Genomic DNA, 14,661 nt, shown 5'->3' on the forward strand with positions numbered 1-14,661 from the left:
ATTTAGGAACTTTTGTCTGTAAAATACGTCACTTCAAAGACTTCAGAGATATTAGTCTGAAAACCCGTTACAAATGTAAACATTGGCATTAGATGCTGCGATTGGCTCGACTGACTCGCATAGAAAAGATGCACTTACATGGTGCAAATAATTACCTCCTGTAATGCTTGTTATATATTGGGATGACCCTCCCCATGTCCAAAATACAAAAGCACAATATATTGTAAAGAAATGTCCTGTTTTTCATGACCCTGTAATCGAGCCTGATTAGTCTCTGACGTTCACATTTTATACTTGTTTCATGTTCTAAGTGGAGGCTAGTTGCATGAGTCATTCGTTGTGATTTCAGCTGATACCGCCACTGTACGTCTCACTGAAGCCGAAGAAGGGGGAAAAACTGAGCAGAAAGTGGATATCCATGTAACATCCACATTAGAGTCAGGTAAGAACATGAAACAGTTGAAGACATCGGATCGCTAGTACCGCAATCGGGCACGTCAGTCTAAGGCGCCGCAGAATTGGTCCCGAGGTACCTTGAATTGTGTGAATGTGGGTTTGAATCCCGTTCGCTCTCTGATTATGGTTCCTTGTTTGTCAAACCGTGAAGACCCAGGTTAGAAGTGGTCTTGATTCGATCGGGTGGTCAGGTCATCGTATCCCAATTGCGTAGATCGATGCTCCTGCTTTGATCACTGGATTGTCTGGTCCACATTAGATTTATTACAGACCGCCGCCATATAGCTGGAATATTGCTGAGTGCGGTGTTAAGCAACAAACAAACAAATTTATGTCTGCCGGTACCATCGGTACCATACTGTACCAGTCGGTACCATACTGTACCAGTCGGTACCATACTGTACCAGTCCGTACCATACTGTACCAGTCGGTACCATACTGTACCAGTCAGTACCACACTATACCAGTCGATTCCATCAAAGTGGTAAATGCCTGAGACCTGCATCTTCTCGGGCTTTCCACCCTCATCAAGGTGACAGGCAATGATATACTTGGAACAGTGTTCCAAGCGACGTTAAACCCAGTTCACTCATTCATAAAACCCTCCATCTAGTTTGATTGACACAACCATACATCCTTGAATAAATGAAGTACATTAGCGAGTGCTCATTATCTAGTATCGTTACTAACTCAAACATATTCTTATTTATTTCAGCCACTGGAGATAGCAACCACAACACAAAGGTATGTGCACAATGTTTTCCGCTGTAACTACTTTTGCAATGTGTTTCTTTCAAAAAAATGTTTTCAAACCATTTAAACATGTTATTTTAATCATACAAGGATACTTAGACATTTAGTCCCAGAATTTAAGTCATCGTATTTAATAAATATTTATCTGCAAAAAAACAAAACAATAATTATAATCCAAAGAAGCCCAGAACAAGTCTTAATTTCAGAGCTATTGCAACATAGATGTGCCCTGACATTCTGGACTCGATTTGAACTATCTATTTTCTCTCAAGTGTCTGGGACACAGACTAAAGGATAATTTTAAGCGAAGTATTGAACAGCGTTTACCCAATGGGGCTCTACATGTAGGTATATATTGAAGCTCGTAAACTGTAGCGGGATATGTCTTCATTAACACGTGATTGTTTCAGGACAAGGGCGCACACAACCAGAAAGAAGAGCAAAAGCAGTTACTCAATGGCGAACTTGAAGGTGAGATCTCTCTGAATTTGTATTTAGCACACACCCATATATATCAATAAATTGATTTTGAATTTGCCAAAGTCCCGATAGTAACTGCTTCGCCTGTATATATTTTACTATGGCTGTTACGGCCTTTACTTCTGCCATGAAAGGATGGGCGTGGGTTCAAATACTAGACAATTCAGCTCGGGACGCTGAAGACCCAGGTTCAACTTTGTAAAATCGGTGCAGTCCACTCTTGCTGGCCCAAGTCATAATATTGTATGAATAGTTCTAAAAGATCTAAAAGTCCAAACTTACAGACTTATGATGACGTTGTTTTCAGCAGGTAAAGGAGAAGCCGACGCGAGCATTGCTGAAACGGAAGAGGAACCTCCGACAGACGATGTGGTAAGTCAACACTGATGCATGGAACATTTCCTTCTGATGTCTAAGAAGCATGACACCGCGAATAGCTGCAAGAATGCTAAAGCTTTGTTTTTAAGCAGATTACTCATTCCTTAACCGAGAACATAATCTGTTACATTTAGAAACATATTTTACTTCTCTAAACTGGATTGTCATTTTCGTTTCATTCCTGTTTCCAGCAGAAGCGACTGGCATTGGCGCGTAAGAATGTCGAAGACAAACCGGAAACAGCCAAACTTTTCTCATTCCTCCAAATTCTCACAGCAGTGTTTGGGTCATTTGCACATGGTGGAAATGATGTCAGGTAAGTGTTCCCAGAAGTTAGCTGAAAATTGACATATATCACAAGGGTCTACCAAATCATCAAAAGAAAATATCTAATTGACAGCAAAATACCGAGAAACGCCCAACGACCCCCAGGGAATGATGACACAAAGTAAATGAACTCGAGAAATCAGTTCACAAGTACACAGATGTATGTCAGATGAAGATGGAGCTCTGTTAACCATTTTGGATGTGGCAGTTACCTTATATTTGAAGCAAAATGTCTGAAGTGCTCAGGCAGCAGTCTAACAGATATGACATGACCACCTCAAATATACCAGTGACCAGTGTTTGATAGAATGAGCACACTCAGTATTATTCGTTACACTGCTATACTGAGTCTAACAAACCCTACTAGTAGAAGGTCGTGCCAGCTAACCTTTGACCGACCTATGACCGTTCAATCAAACGCGAGACACCCGTGAAGGTCCGGGTTAGAATGTACCTTCAGTAACCCATGCTTGTCGTAAGAGGCGGCTAACGGGATCCGGTGGACGGGCTCGCTGGTTTTGGCGACCCATGTCATCAGTTTCCAATTGCGCAGGTCTATGCTCATGCTGTTGATCACTGGATTATCTGGTCGAGGCTCAATTATTTACTCACTCACTAACTCACTCACTCAAGCGCGAGACGGCCAAACGGATTTAATCAATAAGACAACGACTACTTGTTAGGGTTCGGCGGGACCCTTAAAAACGGGTTTGGGATTTTCTCTACCCCGGTCGCTGACACTGATCTATCAACAAACGAAAATCCGCATAAAACAGGTGTTTGACCTGCAGTATACGCTTGGGGGTTTCTAATGACATGGTTACTATTAGCTTATATTTCCGCAAGATGACATTCTTGAATATTGACAAAAACGCTATTTTCAGCGACTGTTTACTCATTGCGTCCTCCATGTGTATCACTCGAAAGCGATCGTGCGGAAAATAGCATTCGGATTCGTTCGAGTATTTTAGATAAAGTCTCAAACGGTATGTTCGAATGTTAACTTTCGCGATTTGGTAAGCTGTGTTCTGATTGGTCAGTCCAAAAGGTTAGCTGACGCGACCTTCTACTAGGGTTTCTTAGACTCAGTACAGCTGTGTAACGAATAATACTGAGCCTAAGTTTACTTAGACTGCAGATCACTCCAAATCAACTTGATAACACAGCAGGTCCTCAAAAAATTTAACATTAGCAGTTATGAAAATACAGATGCGATTGCTGTTGATATTGCTGTAGAAATGATAACAGATGTAAAATGGATATTAACTTCATTGTTTGAGGAACAAACGTTTCGGTGTAAATTCTTTCTCCTTCATCAAGTTAATGAAAAACTAGGAGTGAGTGAGTGAGTAAGCAGCTTTTAGCAATATTCCAGCAATATCACGGCGGGGTCACCAGAAATGGGCTTCACACATTGTACCCATGTGGGGATTCGAACCCGGGTCTTCGGCGTGACGAGCGAACGCTTTAACCACTAGACTACCACACCGCCCCTGAAAAACTAGGAAGCAGACAGATGTCTATATAAGTACATGTGTTGATGGTGTTAATGGCAACTGTTTCCTTTTGTCCAGTAATGCAATTGGCCCAGTCGTGGCACTGTGGATGATCTCAATCGACGGCACTGTATCCCAGAAGGCGGCCACTCCCGTATGGATCCTGCTGTATGGGGGTGTCGGAATCTCAGTCGGCCTGTGTATTCTTGGCAGGAGAGTCATGAAGACCATGGGAGAAGATCTGTCCAAAGTAACACCAACTAGGTGAGTCATGGAATCACTGACGAAGGTTGGACACTAAAGTACTGTGGGAAATAGGGAAAAAAACCTGTTTTTAGGCTGTTACTCTGTATCCCTAAAATTGACACAATTGAAAATAGCATATGTCGAAATAGCCCATATCGGCCTTACTGGGCGTTCAGGGGGATGCGTAGTAGGATATCCAGAAAAGCATGTTTACTCGTAAAATCGGGCAAAACTTAGAAAAAATACGAATAGATGCTGAAAACAATAGATCAGACTATAGATGGCAATTAGGTCGCTCAGCCAGGTATGACGACTGACCGTCGACTCACCTAACATGAAATGCACGTGCTGCCCACAGACACAAGGGGTCATTTTAAATATATTTTATGCTTTTTCATGTCTAATGAATATGTCTCTATTGATTCTCTAATTTTAGCTAATATCTCTATCCCCAAGCCCGACCCCAACTACCGTCGGCAACACCTGTCTTGGTTTTGCTTTTGAGACGACCCCTCCTACCTGTTTCTTTTTATAGTGATAGTGAGACACAATGGTATCTACATCCTTAATAGTTTCAGTATTAAAGTTGTTATTTTTTACGTCTGCTATCGTATATAATGAAGCTAGGTCTAATTTCATAATGGACATTCAATAAGTCTCATTTGTTATACAATATCATCGCACACTTATTTGCATAAAGCCATGGTCTGCTCCAAATAAAAACCCACATTGCTCATTTCTGCACTAAGCTCTCCTCAGTAAAATCCTTTTTTTTTACATTTCCTATCTCCCTCACACTGAGACTGTAGTTAGGCCGAACTTAGTTCAACAGATATTTCACACTTTCACATATTAACTACCTAAATTGTAGATATAAATGTGAAAAAACAGTTTTTTTCTAATTCTGACAGTACTTTAGTAATATGATCTAGGTGTCCTGTGTAAACACTGTGTAAAGTGAAATATCGAGGTGTCACGAGTATCAAGATGGGAATGTCTTGTGTTAAGATGGAGGGAGAACGGTCTTAAAGGCACAATGTCACACATTGTCGACAATATTTGTGCCTATGTTTTATATATTGGGGGCATATGCACTCACTTTATCTTCCTATTGATGCAATAATAGACTTATTATCCCTTACGACTTGTATGAAATCGATAATTTTAACTTTGAGGCGAACAGCTTCCAAACTTATAACATTTGCCATATATGGAATGTAAACGATTGTTCCCTACATAGAAAACTGTCGTACGCGGTGTTGCCCGTGTTTGCCGAACTGGCCTCGACCACAAGTTGCTTTATCGGATATTCGTTAAGAGCGTTCCAAGGGACATAACTCTATGAGGTTTGCTTGAAATAGGCAGCATGTCGTTAACTAAGACGTCACAGACTGGCCCTGTTTGAAGAGGTCGTACAATGAAACACAATTCATCTGGCTCACTGGCTACAACTGTTATGTGTTCTTTGCGCTTATCAAATGTAGTTTTGAAACGTACAATGCGATTGATATAATATCAAATCCGTACCAGACCGCCAAATGTTTCTAGGCAGAGCCTCGTTTTGAGCTTTCCACTATTTCCAGATTTCCGTTTGTCAGAGCACGCTGTACGACAGAGCACGCTGCACGACGTGTTTGCAAGGATTATAAGGAGCTTAGTGTTGCAATATGCAAGTAATTAGATGTATCAAATAATACTGATTAATATTTATATATCCAGTTGAATGAGTTGGTCTCAAAATTCTGGACTGGTTATTGTACTAAGTCGCCGCAATAGGACGGAACCCAGTCAGCAGGAAACGAGACTGTTGTGCAATCAATGTTTTGACTTGTCTAGGTGTCCTGTTTTATAACACTGTCGGGAACGGTTTAAGGTAATAAAACCTGGGTGTACTATGTATGTTATGGTTTGGCATCAATAGTAACAAGATCTAGGTGAGATCTAACATGAGGGGACGCCATCTAGATGAGTTATAGAATCACGGAGGTGGGTGTGTTACGAAGTGTGTTAGAAGGGTCCAATGTAACACGATCTAGGTGAGATCTAACATGAGGGGACGCCATCTAGATGAGTTATAGAATCACGGAGGTGGGTGTGTTACGAAGTGTGTTAGAAGGGTCCAATGTAACATGATCTAGGTGAGATCAAACATGAGGGGACACCATCTAGATGAGTTATAGGATCACGGAATGTGTTACGAAGTGTGTTAGAAGGGTCAATGTAACATGATCTAGGTGAGATCTAACATGAGGGACGCCATCTAGATGAGTTATAGAATCACGGAGGTGGGTGTGTTACGAAGTGGGTTGTTAGAAGGGTCCAATGTAGAATCTAGGGAGATCAAACATGAACCATCTAGATGAGTTATAGAATCACGGAGGTGGGTGTGTTACGAGGTGAGAAGGGTCCAAAACATGATCTAGGTGAGATCATCTAGATGAGTTATAGAATCACGGAGGTGGGTGTGTTACAGAAGTGTGTTGTTAGAGTGTGTGTTAGAAGGGTCCAATGTAACATGATCTAGGTGAGATCTAACATGAGGGGACACCATCTAGATGAGTTATAGAATCACGGAGGTGGGTGTGTTACGAAATGTGTTAGAAGGGTCCAATGTAACATGATCTAGGTGAGATCTAAAATGAGGGGACGCCATCTAGATGAGTTATAGAATCACGGAGGTGGGTGTGTTACGAAGTGGGTTGTTAGAAGGGTCCAATGTAACATGATCTAGGTGAGATCAAACATGAGGGGACACCATCTAGATGAGTTATAGAATCACGGAGGTGGGTGTGTTACGAAGTGTGTGTTAGAAGGGTCCAATGTAACATGATCTAGGTGAGATCAAACATGAGGGGACGCCATCTAGATGAGTTATAGAATCACGGAGGTGGGTGTGTTACGAAGTGTGTTAGAAGGGTCCAATGTAACATGATCTAGGTGAGATCTAACATGAGGGGACGCCATCTAGATGAGTTATAGAATCACGGAGGTGGGTGTGTTACGAAATGTGTTAGAAGGGTCCAATGTAACATGATCTAGGTGAGATCAAACATGAGGGGACGCCATCTAGATGAGTTATAGAATCACGGAGGTGGGTGTGTTACGAAGTGTGTTAGAAGGGTCCAATGTAACATGATCTAGGTGAGATCTAACATGAGGGGACGCCATCTAGATGAGTTATAGAATCACGGAGGTGGGTGTGTTACGAAGTGTGTTAGAAGGGTCCAATGTTACATGATCTAGAGTTCTTATGTTAATATGGAAAATGTCTGCCTAAAACAACACCGTCCAAATCAGTTACAGTACGGTAAACCGGTCTAATTTGATTGAGTTTAGATTTACACTGCTTTTAGTATTATTCCAGCAATATCACGGAGGGGTCACCAGAAATGGACTTTAAACATTGTACCCAAGTGGGGATTCGAACCCATGTCTTGGCGACGAGCGAACGCTTCTACCACTAGGCTATTCTGCCGCTCAAACTGGTTTGAAGTGGTCTACATGTCGTATGGCACCATAGAGAAGAACGGTTGAAAGTGATTACATTTTTCAGAAATAATTCCACCTAAGAATGTTGGTTACGAAGAAAGTCCCCTACACAATAGGGACTGTGTCTGATATGGGGGTAATGTTCACGACAAAACCAGCTAACTTGGTCAATTTTGGTTTTCAGCGGGTTCTGTATAGAGATAGGTTCAGCGCTCACCGTTCTCATCGCCTCCAACATCGGCATCCCCATCAGCACAACCCACTGCAAAGTGGGCAGCATCGTCTTCGTCGGTCGAGTTCGGTCCAATGAAAACGTGGACTGGAGATTGTTCCGAAACATCATCATAGCCTGGCTAGTGACCCTGCCAATCTCTGGATTACTGAGTGCGGCAGCGTTTGCTGGTTTGAGAGAACTCATCTGATTGGATGGGTCAGACCACGTGATAATGTTGATGTCATAAAGATGGACTCAGAGAGTAATCTCTAACGACATCAACTTAGGGTTTTCGCATCTGTAGTTTAGTTTGGAAATTGACGAAGACGAACACTATTTTACACAGAACACAGTGGAAAATCTGTACTTCAATAACAGGCAGGTCTTTTATATATAAGTCTTCGTAGAGATGGGTACGTGCCATGAAACCATGGTCCATGCTACCAGACGTCACTTGCTATCTATGCCTTGCTACAAGAGGGTCCATGTTACCAGACGGACCGATGTAAGTGAAGTCTTAGAAGTAGGTGGATCCATCTTGAGACATTAACGGGTCCAAGAAAGAGAACTGGCGTCGAGGGAATTATATTCTCAATAATTGTTCCAGAAATCTCATCTTCTGTAAACTTGGACCCTACTATATTTTGTTGTGAGATGTTGGAATCTGGTTTCTGAATGAATAGGTGTGTTTGGGATGAATGTCTTTACGTTATAGAAAGGTGATATATTTTGACATTGTGCTTGGTGTAAAACTTTGATTGGTGTGAAAGGTGTCTGGGCTAGGTTTTTGTAGGCAGAGAGCGATTTGCATCGTTATTCAGCACCCCTATTTTAATACCATTGAATTTTATTCAATGAGTTTACACTGCCTTAACTGTAGGAATGGAAGTAGATAAAGGGCTTTCTACCAATATACTTTATACTTGTAATAAGATAAACATTGATGATGTTGCATTATATTGCATTTTTACACATTGCTGACATGACTTCATGTACAGTTTCAGAACATATTGTATCGTTGTTTAAGATGTAAATAGGTTACAGTTTATGTATGCATGGATGGATGGATGGATGGATGTATGTATGTAGCGAGGTAGGTATGTTTGTGTGTGTGTGTGTGTGTGTGTACAGTGTTATGTACAAACTATGTACACAAGATTCCGCTAAACAGATATATTGTAAATGCAGTCACTTCGACGAGTTGTTCATGCCAACACCGATGGTTGGGGTAGTTCATATGCACATTATCAAAACGTGATGTGACATCATCCGTCAGTCCATGTATTATATGTTCATCAACCTCATCCTATGTGATTTTGCACATATGTTGCGTATATTTTTGCGAATGTAACGGAATACATGCTTTAAACAAGGCGCATGCTTAATAGGGAGTAAACTATAGAAGGTGTTATTGTTTTTTGTGTGTTTAATTTGTGTCGGCATGTTGTGTCTGTTTGAAATGGTTGTGGCAGCTAGAATTGTGTCACGGTGCTGTGTTGTGTCGATCGCTAGAACTTCGCTTCCAACACACTATTCCTACGGCTGCGTGATACTAACCCTTGATTATCCATCATTATGTATGGTAGTCATCACCGTGTTTGATAATCATCACCGTGTATGATAATCTTCACCGTGTATGATAATCATCACCGTGTTTGATTATCCATCATCATGTATGATAGTCATCACCGTGTATGATAATCATCACCGTGTTTGATTATCCATCACCGTGTTTGATAATCATCACCGTGTTTGATTATCCATCACCGTGTTTGATTATCCATCACCGTGTTTGATAATCATCACAATATAGACCCATCTACGTGTGTACATAAAGATCCGTTCACCTCGTGATTAGATCATGCGTGTTAAGTTCCTGACTAAAACCAAATCAAAAAGATATTTACAAATTGTTGCTTCTTTTTTTTGAAGAAAACAATTAGAATAGTTTAAGATTTCTTTCCAAAAAGTAATAACAACTCGTCCACTCACTGTAAACGTAGTCGATATAGTATTAAAATGGTATGTAATAAGAAAAACAAATCCGTACTCTTACGTCCTTGACCTAAGGTGAGATAATCATGTAACACTCCATGTCCTACGTGACTGTTTCGTGGTATTTGGGTTGTAATGAAGACCGTACCATACCATGAATACCTTGATACCTTGATACGACTGTCCGACGTAGGTAGATGGAACCTACCTCTCACTTAGTGCCTTAACAAGCTGCTCAACCTTCTTCATTCCAACTGCCCGGTGGTTGACGAGTCCTGATCCAAGCGGCTGTGGTGATACTAAACCCCTACTAAACATCACCTCACCCGTCCTAACCATCACCTCACCATCGCCAGCCATCACCCCCACCCCTATATATATATATACCCATCGCCAGCCATCATCATCAGACCCCAATGCGGATCCCTACCCCCACACAAATCACTGACCTCACTGTCAACCCTCATCTAGAGCTCCTCGCCGCGAAAAGCTGAAAAATTGCTGATACGGTGTAAAGCAGATCAATCATTTATTCATCTGAAGCCTCATCTCAATGCCGACATTGGTAGACCATTGATGACGTGAAGTGATCTCGGTTATACAATACCTAAACTCGTCAAGGACGCTAAGACATCTTGCCTTGATAACAACGGTTTACAATTCTTCTGTATATCCTCAGCTGACCTTGTCAAAAATCTCTTTATAACATGAAGGGTTAACAAAATGAGTACGTATCACTAAATATTAGTCTTAACCTTTGACACGATTCGTTTCACTTGTTGACACACAATTTTCGTTCATTTCTCATGCCCCATTCCATGACCCTGCGTCTCCAAACCAGTCCACATAGACTGAATGTAAACAGTGTGATATATAGCCATTCCACGAATGCCATACCCTTCCAGCCATAGTGGATCTAAGAAACCCTCGTCATAACGGACATGCATGCCAGTCATTTAACCGTGCCAAAAATTGTTTACTAGGTCCAAAACAGCGGATGAGTCAAGTATCGTCCCCGGTTTAGCTCTTCATCTGTGCATTGCTTTCAATGCCGCCCAGAGCGACATACGTATCTTCAATATTTTTGATGGTTATAAACTCCAGGCCTGGCAGCAGCCTGATGTAAACTACTGAGGCATATATACCATTCCTTAGTTACATGACTCCATGACTGTCTCTGTATTTACACTCAAAGACGAGACAAGTTGACAGGCATTGTGTGGTAGCATTAAGGCATTAACAGAATGTACACTCAAAGGTAAATGTAACCATCTTTTCTTTGTTTGGCATATGGTGAATGTTTAGAAGTGAGAGAATGGATGTGGTTTTACGCCGCTTTAAGCAATATTCCAGCAATATCACGGCGGGGGACACCAGAAATGGGCTCCACACATTGTACCCATGTGGGGAATCGAACTTGGGTCTTCGAGCGTGACGAGCGAACGCTTTAACCACTAGGCAACCCCTACCGCCCCAATTGTTTAAAAGCGCATGAGGAAGAACTTTTGTATATAGTTTTAGGTCGGTAGGGTGGCCAAGTACTTATAGCGTTCGCTCGTCACAGGTTCGATTCAGGTTCGATTCCCATCATGGCTATGATGTGTGGAGTCCCATTTCTGGTTCCCATGCCGTGCAGGAAGCAGCATAAAACCATACTCATTCACTCTTTGACGATTTCAAGTACTGACGTAAAATTGGGTCGTGTTCATCATTGATTACAGTTTTTAATGAATTACGCTTTCGTTTTCCTTTGAGTATATGTACATGAATTAATATCAAATGACGATGTCTGCGCAATTACCATGTACATGTATATGTAATCTGTTTGTTGTTGCTAAAACTAGCCTCGATATGTTGGGCACAATTAAATGAATTTGATTAGCCTCACATTCGTCGTATTTGTTCATGAAGATGTCACCTTCTTACATAATGACCTCCTGGACCAGGATCAGCCAGCAGCTGGTTCGAATCAATGGGTTGTCTTGATTGCGAACCTTGGCTCTTCCCTATTGAGAACCTTTGTTCTTCCTGCGTAAGGACTTTCATTCTTCCACATTAGGACTCTTCAAGTTAGGTTTAATAATGAGCTTCGGTTCCTCCTGATTCTGAGCTTCGTTTCCTCCTGATTATGAGCTTCGGTCCCTCCTGTTTATGAGCCTCGGTTCCTCCCGATTAGAAGCCTCAGGTTCCTCCCAACTATTAGCCTCGGTTCCTCCCGATTAGAAGCCTCAGGTTCCTCCCGACTATTAGCCTCGGTTCCTCCCGATTAGAAGCCTCAGGTTCCTCCCGACTATTAGCCTCGGTTCCTCCCGATTAGAAGCCTCAGGTTCCTCCCGACTATTAGCCTCGGTTCCTCCTGGATTAGAAGCCTCAGGTTCCTCCCGACTATTAGCCTCGGTTCCTCCCGATTAGAAGCCTCAGGTTCCTCCCAACTATTAGCCTCGGTTCCTCCCGATTAGAAGCCTCAGGTTCCTCCCAACTATTAGCCTCGGTTCCTCCCGATTAGAAGCCTCAGGTTCCTCCCAACTATTAGCCTCGGTTCCTCCCGATTAGAAGCCTCAGGTTCCTCCCAACTATTAGCCTCGGTTCCTCCCGATTAGAACCTTGAGGTTCCTCCCAACTATTAGCCTTGGTACTTCCCGATCGCCACATGAATCCGTTACCTTCTGCTCAACCCTCTAATCTTCTAGGGTGATAAAGTTGACAAATTGTTTCCTGAAAATGCTTTACAACTGCAGTTACGGTTTCTCGAATAATCGTTAAGCACCTACTTTATATCTCAAACAAAACCAGAATATGTAATGTAACGTATTATTAAGCTAGATGCAAGGAGCATAAAAATCCCAAAAGGGACATTTCTCATTAAAATTATATTTAAGGAGCGGATCACCAGCTGTTTACTCTGTTCAAACAAACTTTAGCATTCAGGAGGCAGTGTTTATAGGGGGAACCTAGTTCCGGCGTTAAAATCTGGAAACAGTTATAGACAAATTTGGAATCGGATCTATTTACCGTACAAAACCAACTATCATTCGTCGCCGTGACGAACCATCGTTTAAATGACACGTTTTGCTTTGACCAGCACTGTGATGAGAAACGTTGGTTTACTTCTCCATGACAATATGAGGTCTAAACTAGATATATTTCCAGTTAAACCGTGGTTATTGACGAACGTGCAGTTTTCAGATATGACAGTTTTTGCAGGTATTTCATGATCATCATGGTACTGTTTGTGTGGGGATATTCTCTGTTTTTGTTTTGCGTGTTTGTGAGTCTTGGTTGTACAGTATATATCGTTAACCATGAATGGTAAGGAAATAAAATAAATCAAAATAGTAATATTTGTTCTTATTTTGTCGTAACAGTGAACAATCTTAAACTAAAGACCAAGCCATTTGAATATACGGATGTATTAACGTGCCATTTAGCATCTCGTTGTGTATAAAATATAGCCATGGCTGTTTCATGTCTTGGAACTGTCAGCTGAGCACAAAAGTCCTCATGTGGAGATTCTGGGATGAAATACTTCCCGAAATAAAAGTTTTGTCTTCTCTTATCCGTTTGGTAAGGAGTAAGCACTCGGATATAATGCACCTCTTGCCAAGCAGCTTCCGTTATACAATAAGCCCCAGTACAAAATGCCTGTGTTACCTAGGATGTTTTAATAGAATAGTTCAGTATACCAGTGCAGATGCTTGTTTGTTTCTATTTAGGTTGTTTAACGCCGTACTCAGCAAAATTTCGGCTGTCTCTAATAAAGGAGACTTTACCAGACATCCAGTGATCAACAGCATGAGCATTCATCTACACAGTTGGGATACGATGACATGTGCAAACCAAGTCAGCGAGCCTGACCACCCGATCCCGTTAGTCGCTTCTAACGACAAGCATGGGTTGCTGAAGATCAAATGTAATCTGGGTCCATTCATGGAGAGCTGAGATATGCCATGGAAGCATTTTCTACCTAACATAAAGACAACATGCACTACATATGCGCCACTTGCAACCAAACGAAACAGTCTACCAGAACCTACAGAATTATTAACAAAATGAATCAAAAGTCTCCAATAATTGTGGAAGTCTACTTTGCCCCAGCTACAAATAAAGTGTTGATTAGGGCTCCATCTGGATTTTCTCTCTTTTTCCTCTTTTTAACACTTAATTTGTCTACAAAAAGTAGTTGTACACACGAGTGTATATATGGTGCATGTTGATCGTTACGAGTACAGCTCGTACGGTGATGCAGTATACAACTTGTCTGTATCTCTGCCGCCGGTGAGCCGTAGCATGGTGGATTGATTGCCGACTTACTTCCACTGAGCCTAAAGCATTGGATCTATCCTCGTTGGGGAAACCTCGGTCGAACCGCGGGGATACCACCATGCCAACTCGATACTCACCTTTTTTCCTATTTTTGCTCATTTTGTAGTTTGGGCATTTCAACTTTGGACAGGTTTTGACTTTAACTTTCAAAGTAACAAGACAAAAGGCATTTTACAGAAGACAGAGGCTTTCTCTCTGAGTCTTATTCAATATCATAATACATACTGTTTCCTCTTCATTTACCCGTATTTAGTATTGTATATATCCAAAGAATGTTGGGGTTTTTCTTCTCACAAATGACCCACACTAGAATAAAAACCCTTAACCCTTAGGTACTTGTCTAGTTTAATCAATGTCAACAATCAGTCCATTTTGTATGACTGTTCATGCTGTAAGATAACATATGGACATATAGTGACATTTTAACTGCAGCATATACAATCCCATCTTTAGCATCTAACCTCTATTGAACAGTCAAATGAGAGTTCTCCATCGGGAGCTTGT

General features: G+C 41.5%; 1 protein-coding gene across 3 annotated transcripts in view; it reads left to right on the top strand.

Annotated features, from left to right (window-relative positions):
- The window catches only part of LOC124255824 (sodium-dependent phosphate transporter 2-like), a 47,385-nt gene extending 34,219 nt beyond the window's left edge, over positions 1–13,166 (top strand). For 2 of the 3 annotated variants that reach the window (XM_046689761.1, XM_046689760.1), the window contains exons 8-14: positions 350–442; positions 1,172–1,200; positions 1,620–1,680; positions 1,997–2,061; positions 2,259–2,383; positions 3,969–4,154; positions 7,810–13,166. In XM_046689761.1, coding sequence (XP_046545717.1) covers positions 350–442; positions 1,172–1,200; positions 1,620–1,680; positions 1,997–2,061; positions 2,259–2,383; positions 3,969–4,154; positions 7,810–8,047 — 797 coding nt within the window. In that variant the 3' untranslated portion in view covers positions 8,048–13,166. The remainder of the gene's footprint in view (positions 1–349; positions 443–1,171; positions 1,201–1,619; positions 1,681–1,996; positions 2,062–2,258; positions 2,384–3,968; positions 4,155–7,809) is intronic. The other variant, XM_046689762.1, reaches the window with a different exon arrangement.
- Positions 13,167–14,661: the final 1,495 nt, after the last annotated feature.

The sequence above is a fragment of the Haliotis rubra genome, unplaced genomic scaffold (assembly GCF_003918875.1).
Source record: "Haliotis rubra isolate DU_JTF1 unplaced genomic scaffold, ASM391887v1 Scf61, whole genome shotgun sequence".
NCBI lineage: Eukaryota > Metazoa > Mollusca > Gastropoda > Lepetellida > Haliotidae > Haliotis > Haliotis rubra.